Source organism: Erpetoichthys calabaricus, chromosome 6 (genome assembly GCF_900747795.2).
Source record: "Erpetoichthys calabaricus chromosome 6, fErpCal1.3, whole genome shotgun sequence".
Classification (NCBI taxonomy): Eukaryota; Metazoa; Chordata; class Cladistia; order Polypteriformes; family Polypteridae; genus Erpetoichthys; species Erpetoichthys calabaricus.
Genome location: NC_041399.2, coordinates 197,443,255 through 197,456,977, shown reverse-complemented (window position 1 = coordinate 197,456,977; position 13,723 = coordinate 197,443,255). Strand labels below are relative to the sequence as shown.

Genomic DNA, 13,723 nt, shown 5'->3' with positions numbered 1-13,723 from the left:
TGTGCAGTTATACTTCAACTGTATTCTGGTTATATATTTATGACTCTCCCTCTGGGTGTTATACTAGGCAAACAGTTTATTGTTTACCGTTTCAATGATGCACTGGGCTCCTGGTGCAGAAAGAATTGAGACTGGAATTTTTTCACATGCTGTATGTTCACATACTAAATTTTGCATCAGGCCTTTGTGTTGTTTACCACTTTGATTTGAGCACACCAAACACCAAACTGTGAAGTGAGAATTGTCCATCTAGTATCATTACCCATAAAATGAGGCACACTTTACAGGAACAAGATGAAAAAAAAACATTGATTTAAAACTGAAGATCATATTCATCTGAGATAAAAGGACAACTGAAAGAGTAATTCATATACATACCTTTTCTGTAACATGCTGGTCCTGGATGTGCTCCTGCAGATTCTGGTCCCACTACAAACATACCAGACCTGCCAATCAGAATCACACACCAGTTATGTAACTTAACAAAATATGGACTAGCATGTGTAAAGAGACTGAAAAGCATGTGTCACATCCTACCTAAAGAAGAGTCGGGACCCCCCACCTGCGGCCACTGTGTTAATGTCAAGTTGCGGAGCTTGTAATGTAATTCCTGCAGTAGTGGCCTCAAACACGTGCTCATACTGACCAGAATATCGGCTTACATCTGTTGACGTTCCTGGAAAGAGAGAAAGGGAATGTGATTTACCCGAGTCAGACATAAGGCAGCATAGTGCACTCACAAATGCACTGAACTTTAAAAGCGTCTGGCTCAATTCCTCCACCAATAATTGAGTAAATCACTTTACTCTAACTTTAAAATTAAACATTTGTAAAACTGTTTATAACATGTCCTGATCTTGCATATTGTCTTGGATAAAGGTGTCAGTAAATATATGACAATAACCCTTTGTAATTTTTACTGGCCTATAACTCATAGGATTACGATTGTAGTTCTTATTCTTTTCTTCTTTCCTCTTTAGGAAAGACTACTTTTATATCATATTGTGTTCAACTGCTTCAGCAACACAGTAATAGTAATTTTGCAAATGGAGTACAGTTTCCTTTGATACTCTTCACTTTATGGCATATCGTCCACTTTTTAAATGAATGAATCTGCTCACCTCCCATATCAAATCCAATGACAGGCAGTTTGGTCTGCTGGTTATAAGATGTCATTGCATAGCCAACAACACCTCCTGCAGGCCCAGAAAGTGTGGCACGGGATCCAATGAACTTTTTCATAGGTGTGAGGCCACCATCTGACTGCATGAAAAGAACCTGCACTCCCTGGAAAAACAGAAAAGCCAAGCAAAATGACACCTTTTATTGGAAAAACAGAAAAGAGATGCATGTTTCTTTGTTCTGTCAAAAAGTGACTCAGAAACACTCAGACTGGAAAAAAAATCAAAACAGGTTTAAATATTCAATATTTTACCTACCTCAAGGCCTTGTTTGAAGCCCTTTTGGAAACTATGCAGATACTCCTGAATCTTGGGGGTTAGGTAGGCATCAGCACAAGCTGTGTATCCACGTGGCACAATGCGCAGCATAGGCATCACTTGGGAAGAAAGCGAGACATGCTTGAATCCAATTTTTCGTGCCAGCTCACCAACTTGCACTTCATGGGCTGACCATCTGAGAAATTCACACAGTGGCAGAAATAACAACAAAGATTACAAAGAAACATGACAGTAGCTGCCATTTGAAGAAAACAAATTAAGTTCTAGTTGGTGTATTAGACTAGTGGAATAGATTTCTCTGGGAAATAAGTATTAAATAACACCTCTATCGATATGACGAAAACAACTGCAGAATATCTACAAGAATGCTTAGAAGAGATTCCTTTAGATCATAGCAATTCTATGTATTATGTTCTGTTTTCAGAAATCAATCCTGTATTTTGTCCGACTTCCCTTATTCTTAAAGAAAGCTTAGAAAAAATAGGCCTCTTAATGAAAGGCTTATGTTTTGAAAGTAATTCTGATTCTAACTTTCTTTGGATAGTTGGTCTCAAAAGCAGAGATATACGAGGGTTGTTTCATAAGTTTTGAGACTTTTTTAAATAGATCCAACATGATTTGGTCAATTCCAAAGAAAATTTTTACTCACATAACCTCGTCATTTGGCAACACTTCAGTGCTGTTCAACATACTCTCCCCTGATTTCAATGTACTTTTTCATGCGATAAATCCAACGATCAAAACAGTGACGAAAATCAGGTTCAGTCAGTTGGTCAAGCTGCTCTTCCACCGCAGAAATGAGGCTGTCCCTGTCCTCAAAATCCATTCCTTTCAGCTTCTTCTTCACCGTCGGGAACAGCCAGAAGTCACAGGGTGCCAAATCTGGTGAATAAGGGGGCGGATGAAGGACTTCGATCCCAGATTTGGCGAGGAACTCAACAGTTTTGTTTGACTTGTGAGGCGGCGCATTGTCATGGTGAAGGATGAAGTTTTTCAAGGTGCGATTCGGGCGACCTCTAGTGAGATTTTTGAAAACTTCTGGAAGGCACAGGGTTGTGTAGACATCAGAGTTCATCGTCGTGCGTTCAGGACGTGGAACTGAAGCAATAATTTTTTTGTAGCCAAAAAAGACGGCAAACATGGTCCTATTGGCTGACCTTTGGCGCCTGGCTTTCAGTGGAGGAAGGCAACCTTTTGGACCCCACTTCGAGCACTTTTTCTCATCTCCATCTGTAGCTGGGTGGGCCAAAAATTTATTAGAAGATGTGAAAGGATTGTAGAACAATAGAAAAAAATTTCGTCCGCCTCCGATGACGGCAAGTGACCGAGTCTCAAAACTTATGAAACAACCCTCGTATGAGCTCGTTTGCACTCACAAAAACACACACTTGTCTAAGGCTGTTGAATGGATAAAACAATCTTAGTCAAGGTCAGTTATACTGGTGCTTCTACAATTAAAGTAGTGCATATCAGGTTGCAGGTTATACCAAATTTACCCTGCAGCAAACTGCCCTAAAGTAGCAGCTATAGAGACTCTGATGGCCACTAACAATTATAGGTGTAATGACAGCACAGGATGGCAGCAGTTTCAACTAGGATGATATCAGAAGATGTAATGTGATTGTAACAAACAGCCAAGGTCAAAGCCGGGAGGATGTGATACAAATAAACAATGGCAAGGACATGAGACAAAAATCCTAAATTGAGAGTCATAGCAAGGAAGTCAAGTACCACAGTATTACATGAAGCCTAAGACAAACAGCAAGATGTATATCAAAACTGATGAACAGAAAACAGTTCATAACCAGAGAGATCTTTAAAATAATAACACTAGATTCTGAAGTTTTAAATCACTCAGGAATTAAAGGAGTGTATGATGCTAACCTTTGTATTGCAGTGATAATTATGCCACACGTCTCACACTACCAGACATCTTGCCTAGAAACAGCCTGGCAACCTTGCATTACAAACAACAAGCAATTGTGGAGCAACAAAATTTTGCCACGGAAAGACACATTTCAAAGTGAACAAAATATAAAAAAAACATTCCAGACCATAAAATTCATTGACCACTAAAACCCACAAAACAATACTGCCATTGTTTTTAAAGTAATCAACAACTAAAAATTATAACAAAGTCCATGACAACAGTCAGATCAAAATGGAAAGACGTGTTATGGCTGGTGATTCTAAATTGGTCCATGTGTGTGAATTTGCTTAGCAATGATCTGGTGCTTAGTCCTTGTGTGGTATATGCCATGCATCAAAGTGCTGTTGAAACAGGTTCCAGTTTTTGCTTGGTCCTGATCAAAAATCAAATAAATACTTTTCCTTCACATACTTATTCACAGAAAAAGAAACAACTTATTTTGAGGATATAATGGTATGGAGTGGTCAGAGCTGCTGTTTCACAAGTTCAATACCTTGGGCTCTAATCCTGTCTTTATTCACGTGCAGTCTGCACATTCTCCCCATGTTTTTTTATGGGTCCTCCAGTTATGCTAGTTTCTTCAAACATCCCCAAAAATGTGAAGGAGAGATGAGCGTGTGTGCGAGTAATTAAATGTTGAGACTGGTCTCCTGTCATGAGCTCAAAACGTCTGGGATAGGCTCTGGCACCCTGTGGCCAAAAGTTCAAATAAGTGGGTTCAAGAATTTCATGCTGCCTCTTTGAAGAGCACAGCTATCTCAGTGTCCAGATCATATTTAAATAAAAACCTTGAGAAAATAGTGAGTAATCTAAAAACAATTCAAAGACTTGCCCTTTTGCTGCTGCAAATGTGTACAATAACTTTCACTATTCTGTCTCATAATTAGTAGATGTTGTTGCAGGAGGCTGGGGGTCAGACCCGGCCGGGACGCCTGGAAGGACCGAGAGGTGGCTGATTCGTCCTCCGGGCCACAAGGGGGCAACTGCCGTGGACCGGAAGAGGGCTACGAAAGGGAAGCAGGGAGGCTCAAGCTCATTGGGGCCCGTGCCCACCGCCAGGGGGTGCCTCGAGCCTCATGGAGCCCGGGACACATTTACTTCCGCCACACCCATGGACGACGATCCTTCAAGGGGACACCCGAAGTGCTTCCGGATGCTCTCCTGACACTTCCTCCACACCAGGATGTGTCGTCAGGCAGAGCACCTGGAGCTCATCCGGGTGAGAATAAAAGGGTCCGCCTCCCTCCAATCAGGGAGCTGGAGTTGGGAGTGGGAGCAGGACGAAGCTCCCGAGGACAGAGGAACAGAGACAGTGAGAGAAAGGCCCAGGAAAAAGGCGATTGGGGCTAGGAGCACAATGTGTTGTGCGGGACTTTGTTGTGTTGGTTGAAAAGAAGAAAATAAACATGAGTTTTATAAAGATGCGGTGTCTGTCTGATGGTGTCTGGGCAAGTCTCACAATGTATAGATACTTTTAATGGTTGAATTTCTGATTAGGTTAACCATGTGGCTGTGCTCCTCTGAATTACTCAATTGATACTCACGTATAGGAGTGCATCAGCACCACAGCCAGACTACAGATTCCTTTTTTCAACACTTGTCTCAAGCTCTTTTCCAAATTCTGAAGCTCCAATGGCCACCACACTTTAAGGCGTTCTCCTGTTGATCCTAATCAAAAAACTAATAGTTAAGAGAACAATATGTTGACAACATACACCTTACTGCACTTTTAATTGAAATTGCAGTACTTCAATAACCTTTATATAAGACTGATTATACAGTAAGGAAAAAAGTAGGGAGGTGCAGTGACTACACTTTATGGCTATGGGTTCATTACCCAACTCCAGCTTCCTCTTATATTCTAAAGATATGCATTCTAGGTTAACTGCCAATTCCTAAATGGCCCACTAGAAAACAGATGTTTGTGTGTGTTAAATATGCAATACAAAGTAAAGGCATCCCATGCTGTGTTAGCCCTGGTCATGTGTTCTATGGTGCTAGAGAAGGCAATGTCTCCTCATAAAACTGCAATGTAAAAACAAATTGGGATAATGGGTGTATAGACAAAATAAGTATGTAAAGTATTTGTTCAAATGAGCCTACAGTTTCTTGTAAAGATAAAAACTTAAAATGGCTATAGCATGTGGTTAGGAAAGCAATATGTTTCTAAGGAGTAATTAAAAATGTATAAAAATAAAACCAAAATGAAGCTAATAAGACATTTAGGATTTTTAAGACTCTACATAACATTCATTTTGCACTAAGATTGAAAAGAGGACTATTAGCATATTACTGTATTATTGTATTATTCATTTAGTTCTGTCAAACCCCACGGTGATTGGGTAGAAAATACCTTAACAGGATTTTCTACCAGTGATGCTGCCTTTTGAATTTGCATTTCAGAATCTAGCTTGGTGATATCCATTCATCCTAAGTTGTTACATTACCAGAGTAGTTCTTTACAACTCTTTGTGTGCTATAGTTTGAGTTTTTCAGTAATTCTTTTCATGCTGTTTAAACTCATTTTACTCTGACATACACTATTTTGCCTAGTGTTCAATTGGCAGAAAAGTTAAATTAGCAGATATTAGCAACTCATTGGATAGTGAGGATATAATCCAGCTTCTACATTTCTCCACAAGTGAGTGCACAACTTAATAATCTTTTGTTTTCACTTGTATGCATTAGTATAAATGCACAAATAGAATATCAAGAAAGCATATTGATATCAACGTCACAGAGCTTTACCTGTAACTGTTGGAAGGGCCTCCATATGTGGCAAACTGCATGTATCCTGTTCCAAAATCACCCTCTCTTCTACCTCAATGACTTCCTCGTACAGGACATCTGGCATTACAATCTCCTGAATTGTACCAAGAAAAACAGCAGTTATACTTCAGAGTTACATATCAATTATAGGCTTAATAGGTTTACAGCGTCATTATTTTTATGTGTACAGAGCATGGTAAATTCCTACTTGGATGTTCTATTCAACATGCAACGTATCGCCAACTCAATATTATCAATGTTATCTACAGAGTCTGCCACAGCAAGTAGTATTTTAAATCAAAGTATATGAATAATTTAAGTTAGTTTGCACATTATTATAATTATAACTTTAAATATAGTGTAAACCAGAGATTGTATTTAAGTCAATGACAATGAGATTAAAGGAATATAGGGGGTTGCATTCTACATTATAAAAAGACAGCATAGTAGAAACTAATATCATAAGCAGTGGAATGCAAACATCAAAGGCATGTAAAAACAGAAGAAAAGTAAAATGAGAAATTAAGAAATTCTGGTGAAAGGTTCAATCTAAAATTGAAAATGGATGGTTAAATTATGGAAGACCACAAAGCCTCAAAGCTTGTCTCCAAAATGGGTTCTAAGTCATATTTTCAGCAAAGGTATTTTGTTTTACAGTGCATTTTATAAAAATAACCTAACTGCTTAAAAATGAGCACCCTCTGATCATATTTTCTAAAGCTGTTCAATCTAAGTGCCATATTCCATCCATCCGTTTTCCAACCCACTGAATCCAAACACAGGGTCACGGGGGTCTGTTGGAGCCAATCTTAGCCAACACAGGGCGCAAGGCAGGAACCAATCCCAGGCAGGGTGCCAACCCACCACAGGACACACACACACCAAGCACACACTAGGGCCAATTTAGAATCGCCAATCCACCTAACCTGCATGCCTTTGGACTGTGGGAGGAAACCGGAGCACCTGGAGGAAACCCACGCAGACACGAGGAGAACATGCAAACTCCATGCAGGGAGGACCCGGGAAGCGAACCCAGGTCTCCTTCCTGCGAGGCAGCAGCGCTACCACTGCACCACCGTGCCGCCCCAAGTGCCATATTCATATCATTACAAAGAAGGATAAATGGAAAAGTAACTTAATTATGAATATCTCAGTGTTCTCACATTATCCTCCATGCGGAAAAACCCACTGCTTTTCAAATGATCTGTTCAGGATACCGACATTAAAAAAGTGGGCTTACCTGAACCCATGTATGTTGAAACAAGCTACAAACCAGGATGAAATGTTAGTGTGCACAATGCCAGTGGGCTGCCATCACCTCAACAAGTGTATAATACTACAGCAGTTTTTAATCTTCGAGAAGCAGGCACATTTTCTGTTTTGCATTATTGACCTAAATAGACCATATGCATTTATTTTGGGAAACTGAAGCTTGTATTTAGATGCAGCTGAAGGAGGTAGCTCCAGCACTCTTTAATGGTGTAACCAAGAAAAATCATCAGCAAACTCTCTGCAAAAACACATGCATTGCCAGATTCCCATTTAGGAGATTAGAATTTTTTTGGTTCACTGCCTTAGGAATTCCAAGAGATCAAGTTTGGTAATGATTAAATGTAATCAACCAAATCTTAACGGGTAAACACATTTGTTATAAAAGAAATAAAGTTAATGTTAAGAAAAGATACATGACAAGGAGTAACCATAATAAAAAGAAAACCAAAGTGTAAGTGATACACTTTCAAAAAAAAAAAAAAAAGTATGGCAAGAAACCAGAATATGTCTCTATATATATAATCCAGCTGTCCACCAAAAAATTAACAGAATGGTGCAGTACGAATAAAATGGCGATTTTAAACACATGATTTAAATAATATCAAAAAAGATTATGGGCATGCGAGTCCTGGAGATTGGGTGAAAAAATCAGAAAAACAACATAACTATTTGAGAAAACTTCAGGAATGCTATTACAAACTGCAAAACACTTCCTTGTGCAGACTGTAATTCTGACCACAATCCTATTGTAATGAAAATAATAAAAAAGCGAGAGGGTTGAAGAAAGGTAAATGTTGATAGAAGCTGCAAATAGAATTGTTAAGAACAAATTAAGACTTGGCAGCTGATTATGTAGTAAAAGTTCAAAACAAATTTTGATGGATTACAATTGGTCACAGATATTGAAACAGATTAGAATATCTTTAAAAATATTTTACTATGCTCTGCAGAAGAAGTATTACCAAAGAAAGAAAAGAAAGCAAAATAGAAATGGATTAATAAAGAAATATTAGATAGTATGTAGGAAATGCTCTTGATTAAGGGTCAAAACAACATTGAATATGACTGGTTAAATAAGCAAATTCAAATACTTGTGGGAAAGCAAAAGAAAACTGGTTGAATCAGAGGTATGCAGAAATTAATGCATATAGGAATTCAAGATCAAGGTACAAAAACACTACAGTATTGACAGGAAAATCATACAGGACAGAGTCTTCAGGCATAAAAAAACAAAAAGGGAAAAATAACAACAGAAACAGTCAGTCAGTCATTGTCCAACCCACTACATCCTAACACAGGGTCACGGGGGTCTGCTGGAGCCAATCCCAGCCAGCATAGGACGAAAGGCAGGAACAAACCCTGGGCAGGGCGCCAGCCCATCACAGGGCACACACACACTCACACACCAAGCACACACTAGGGCCAATTTAGGATTGCCAATACACCTAACCAGCATGTCTTTGGACTGTGGGAGGAAACCGTAGCACCCGAAGGAAACCCATGCAGACACGGGGAGAACATGCAAATTCCACGCAAGGAGGACTCGGGAAGCAAACCCAGGTCTCTTAACTGCGAAGCAGCAGCGCTACCACTGCGCCACCATGCCGCCACAACAGAAACAGATCAAGTGCTAAATAGATGGTTGGAATAAATAGACAAACTGTTTTACAAGGCCAGATGTGAAAAACCAGTACTCACAGAGGAAGTGACAGGTCCTCCTATATTAAAATCAGAAGCAGACCATATTGTAAAGAACATGAAGAAGAGGAAGAAAAAGATTCAAGAAATTCAATGTTTAATAAATGTAATTTAAAGAGGAATAGATATGCAAACCAAAATATGCAGTATATATGTACTTCATCGATCTCACAAAGGAATTTGATAAAGTGAAGCATGAAAAAATATTAATTATTTTAGGAAGTCTTTTGATGGAAAAGACGTTCAATTAGTAATGAATCTATATAATATAAAAAATATAAAATAATCCATCCATCCATCCTCTTCCGCTTATCCGAGGTCAGGTCGCGTGGGCAGCAGCTTGAGCAGAGATACCCAGACTTCCTTCTCTCCGGCCACTTCTTCTAGCTCTTCCGGGAGCATCCTGAGGCGTTCCCAGGCCAGCCGGGAGACATAGTCCCTCCAGCGTGTCCTGGGTCTTCCCCGGGTCCTCCTCCCGGTTGGACGTGCCTGGAACACCTCACCAGGGAGGCGTCCAGGAGGCATCCTGATCAGATGACTGAGCCACCTCATCTGACTCCTCTCGATGCGGAGGAGCAGCGGCTCTACTCTGAGCCCCTCCCGGATGACTGAGCTTCTCACCCTATCTTTAAGGGAGAGCCCAGACACCCTGTGGAGGAAACTCATTTCAGCCGCTTGTATTCGCGATCTCGTTCTTTCGGTCACTACCCATAGGTCATGACCATAGGTGAGGGTAGGAACATAGATCGACCAGTAAATTGAGAGCTTTGCCTTACAGCTCAGCTCCTTTTTCACCACGACAGACCGATGCAGAGCCCGCATCACTGCGGACGCCGCACCGATCCGCCTGTCGATCTCACGCTCCATTCTTCCCTCACTCGTGAACAAGACCCCGAGATACTTGAACTCCCCCACTTGAGACAGGATCTCGCTACCAACCCTGAGAGGGCACTCCACCCTTTTCCGGCTGAGGACCATGGTCTCGGATTTGGAGATGCTGATTCCCATCCCAGCCGCTTCACACTCAGCTGCGAACCGATCCAGAGAGAGCTGAAGATCACGGCCTGATGAAGCAAACAGGACAACATCATCTGCAAAAAGCAGTGACCCAATCCTGAGTCCACCAAACCGGACCCCCTCAACACCCTGACTGCGCCTAGAAATTCTGTCCATAAAAGTTATGAACAGAATCGGTGACAAAGGGCAGCCCTGGCGGAGTCCAACTCTTACTGGAAACGGGTTCGACTTACTGCCGGCAATGCGGACCAAGCTCTGACACTGGTTGTACAGGGACCGAACAGCCCCTATCAGGGGGTCCGGTACCCCATACTCTCGGAGTACCCCCCACAGGATTCCCCGAGGGACATGGTCGAATGCCTTTTCCAAGTCCACAAAACACATGTAGACTGGTTGGTCCCTCCAGGACTCTGCTAAGGGTGTAGAGCTGGTCCACTGTTCCGTGACCAGGACGAAAACCACACTGTTCATCCTGAATCCGAGGTTCAACTATCCGACGGACCCTCCTCTCCAGAACCCCCGAATAGACTTTTCCAGGGAGGCTGAGGAGTGTGATCCCTCTGTAGTTGGAACACACCCTCCGGTCCCCTTTCTTAAAGAGGGGGACCACCACCCCGGTCTGCCAATCCAGAGGCACTGTCCCTGAAGTCCATGCGATGTTGCAGAGACGTGTCAACCAAGACTGCCCTACAACATCCAGAGCCTTGAGGAACTCCGGGCGTATCTCATCCACCCCCGGGGCCCTGCCACCAAGGAGTTTTTTGACCACCTCGGTGACCTCAGTCCCAGAGATGGGGGAGCCCACCTCCGAGTCTCCAGGCTCTGCTTCCTCATTGGAAGGCATGTTAGTGGGATTGAGGAGGTCTTCGAAGTACTCCCCCCACCGACCCACAACGTTCCGAGTCGAGGTCAGCAGCGCACCATCCCCACCATATACAGTGTTGACACTGCACTGCTTCCCCTTCCTGAGACACCGGACGGTAGACCAGAATCTCCTCGAAGCCGTCCGAAAGTCGCTCTCCATGGCCTCCCCAAACTCCTCCCATGCCCGAGTTTTTGCCTCAGCAACAACCAAGCTGCGTTCCGCTTGGCCTGCCGGTACCTATCAGCTGCCTCCAGAGTCCCACAGGACAAAAGGGACCGGTAGGACTCCTTCTTCAGCTTGACAGCATCCCTCACTGCCGGTGTCCACCAACGGGTTCAGGGATTGCCGCCACGACAGGCACCGACCACCTTACGGCCACAGCTCCGGTTAGCCGCCTCAACAATAGAGGCACGGAACATGGCCCATTCGGACTCAATGTCCCCCACCTCCCTCGGGACATGGTCGAAGTTCTGTCGGAGGTGGGAGTTGAAGCTACTTCTGACAGGGGGCTCTGCCAGACGTTCCCAGCAGACCCTCACAACACGTTTGGGCCTACCAGGCCTGACCGGCATCCTCCCCCACCATCGAAGCCAACTCACCACCAGGTGGTGATCAGCTGACAGCTCCGCCCCTCTCTTCACCCAAGTGTCCAAGACATGTGGCCGCAAGTCCGACGACACGACCACAAAGTTGATCATCGAACTGAGGCCTAGGGTGTCCTGGTGCCAAGTGCACATATGAACACCCCTATGCTTGAACATGGTGTTCGTTATGGACAATCCATGACGAGCACAGAAGTCCAATAACACCACTCGGGTTCAGATCGGGGGGCCATTCCTCCCAATCACGTCCTTCCAGGTTTTACTGTCATTGCCCACGTAAGCATTGAAGTCTCCCAGCAGTACGAGGGAGTCCTCAGAAGGTATGCCCTCTAGCACCCCCTCCAGGAACTCCAAAAAGGGTGGGTACTCCGAACTGCTGTTCAGTGCATACACACAAACAACAGTTAGAACCCGTCCCCCCACCCGAAGGCGGAGGGAGGCTACCCTCTCGTCCACCGGGGTAAACCCCAATGTACAGGCTACAAGTCGGGGGGCAATAAGTATGCCCACACCCGCTCGGCGCCTCTCACCGGGGGCAACTCCAGAGTGGTACAGAGTCCAGCCCCTATCAAGGAGATTGGTTCGAGAGTCCAAGCTGTGCGTCGAAGTGAGCCCGACTATATCTAGCCGGAACCTCTCGACCTCGCGCACAAGCTCAGGCTCCTTCCCCTTCAGAGAGGCGACATTCCACGTCCCAAGAGCCAGCTTCTGTAGCCGAGGATCAGACCGCCAAGGTCCCCGCCTTCGGCCACCACCCAACTCACACTGCACCCGACCTCCTTGGCCCCTCCCCTCCTCGAACCGCCACCTTATCGTGGTGGAGGGGTTTGCGTGTCCCAGTAATCCTAGGAGCTCTATTGTCCGGGGCTTTATACCCCTGGTAGGGCCACCCAAGGCAAACTGGTCCTAGTTGTGGGATGAGACAAAGTGTGGTTCAGCAGACCTTCATGACGAATATAAAATAATATAAAATAATAAAAATAATAATAAAAAATAAATATAATATAAAAATAAAAAATAAAATAAATAAAAAAATAAAATATAAAAATAATAATATAAAATTATTAATCATTTTAAGAAGTCTTTTGAGGGAAAAGACATTCAATTAGTAATGAATCTATACAGTTAGCAAAGAGCAGCTATAAGAATCAAAGGTGAATTTGGAGAAGTGAAGTCAATAAGAAGAGGTATATGACAAGGCTATGTTCTTTCTCCAGATATTTTCTTATTGTACAGCAAAATTATTCTTAGAGGCATTGAAGAAATGAAAGGATTAAGGGTAGGAGGTGTTACCAATGTGTGATTTGCAGATGATAGCGTATTTATTGCCGAAAGTGAAGAACTACAGGAGGTTTAAAATGTTGGAGTAGAAGACAGTGAGGAGAAGGGATTAACTTTAACATTTGCAAGAAGACTGTAAGGTGTTTAAGAAAGAAAAACTAGTGCCAAAATGCTAGTTAAAACTAAAATATAAAAATGTCAAGCAAGTGAATCACTGTTGTTACCTGGGTGGCATGTTAGAGCAGGATGAAAGAAGTGATCAATAAATCAAGAAAAAGGTTGCTATGGCAAAAACAGCTTTTATGTTAAAATACATACTGTATTTATAAAGCATCACTTAATCATGAAAACAAAAAATTAACATTCTAAGGTGTTTTTTGGTCTGTCTTAATGTGACATGAAACATGGACTGTGAGCAAAACAATGGAAGGTGAACTAGAGAAACTTTGAGATGTGATTTTTTTTTAGAAGAATGCTAAAATTTCCTGGACAGATAAATGAACAAATGAAAGAGCATTAAAAAGAGCACAGGTGAAGAGACATTCTCCAAGTGAGATAAAGAATAGACAGTTAAAATATTTGGGACATTCATACATCAGAGCTGGAGGCTTGGTAAAGTCACTGGAGAGAGAACAAAAGGAATGCAGAGAAACATCATCAGTGTAAATGTAGTGACATGGTTTGGAAACAGCATGAACTCCTATGACATTTTCAGTATGGCAAGCAAAAGTGAGAAGTGGAAGATCATGATCGCCAATATCTACATCGGACATGGCACTGAGAGAGAGAATATATCTATCAAAATAAAAGGTAACACCAGCATTCGTCC

The 13,723-nt window shown here is 42.6% G+C and overlaps 1 protein-coding gene across 1 annotated transcript in view; it reads right to left on the bottom strand.

Annotated features, from left to right (window-relative positions):
* The window catches only part of oplah (5-oxoprolinase, ATP-hydrolysing), a 63,860-nt gene that overhangs the window by 41,026 nt on the left and 9,111 nt on the right, over positions 1 to 13,723 (bottom strand). The window contains exons 4-9 of the mRNA XM_028804282.2: positions 6,139 to 6,253; positions 4,935 to 5,058; positions 1,440 to 1,635; positions 1,122 to 1,287; positions 538 to 676; positions 379 to 446 (exon numbers count right to left, since the gene is read on the bottom strand). Coding sequence (XP_028660115.1) covers positions 379 to 446; positions 538 to 676; positions 1,122 to 1,287; positions 1,440 to 1,635; positions 4,935 to 5,058; positions 6,139 to 6,253 — 808 coding nt within the window. The remainder of the gene's footprint in view (positions 1 to 378; positions 447 to 537; positions 677 to 1,121; positions 1,288 to 1,439; positions 1,636 to 4,934; positions 5,059 to 6,138; positions 6,254 to 13,723) is intronic.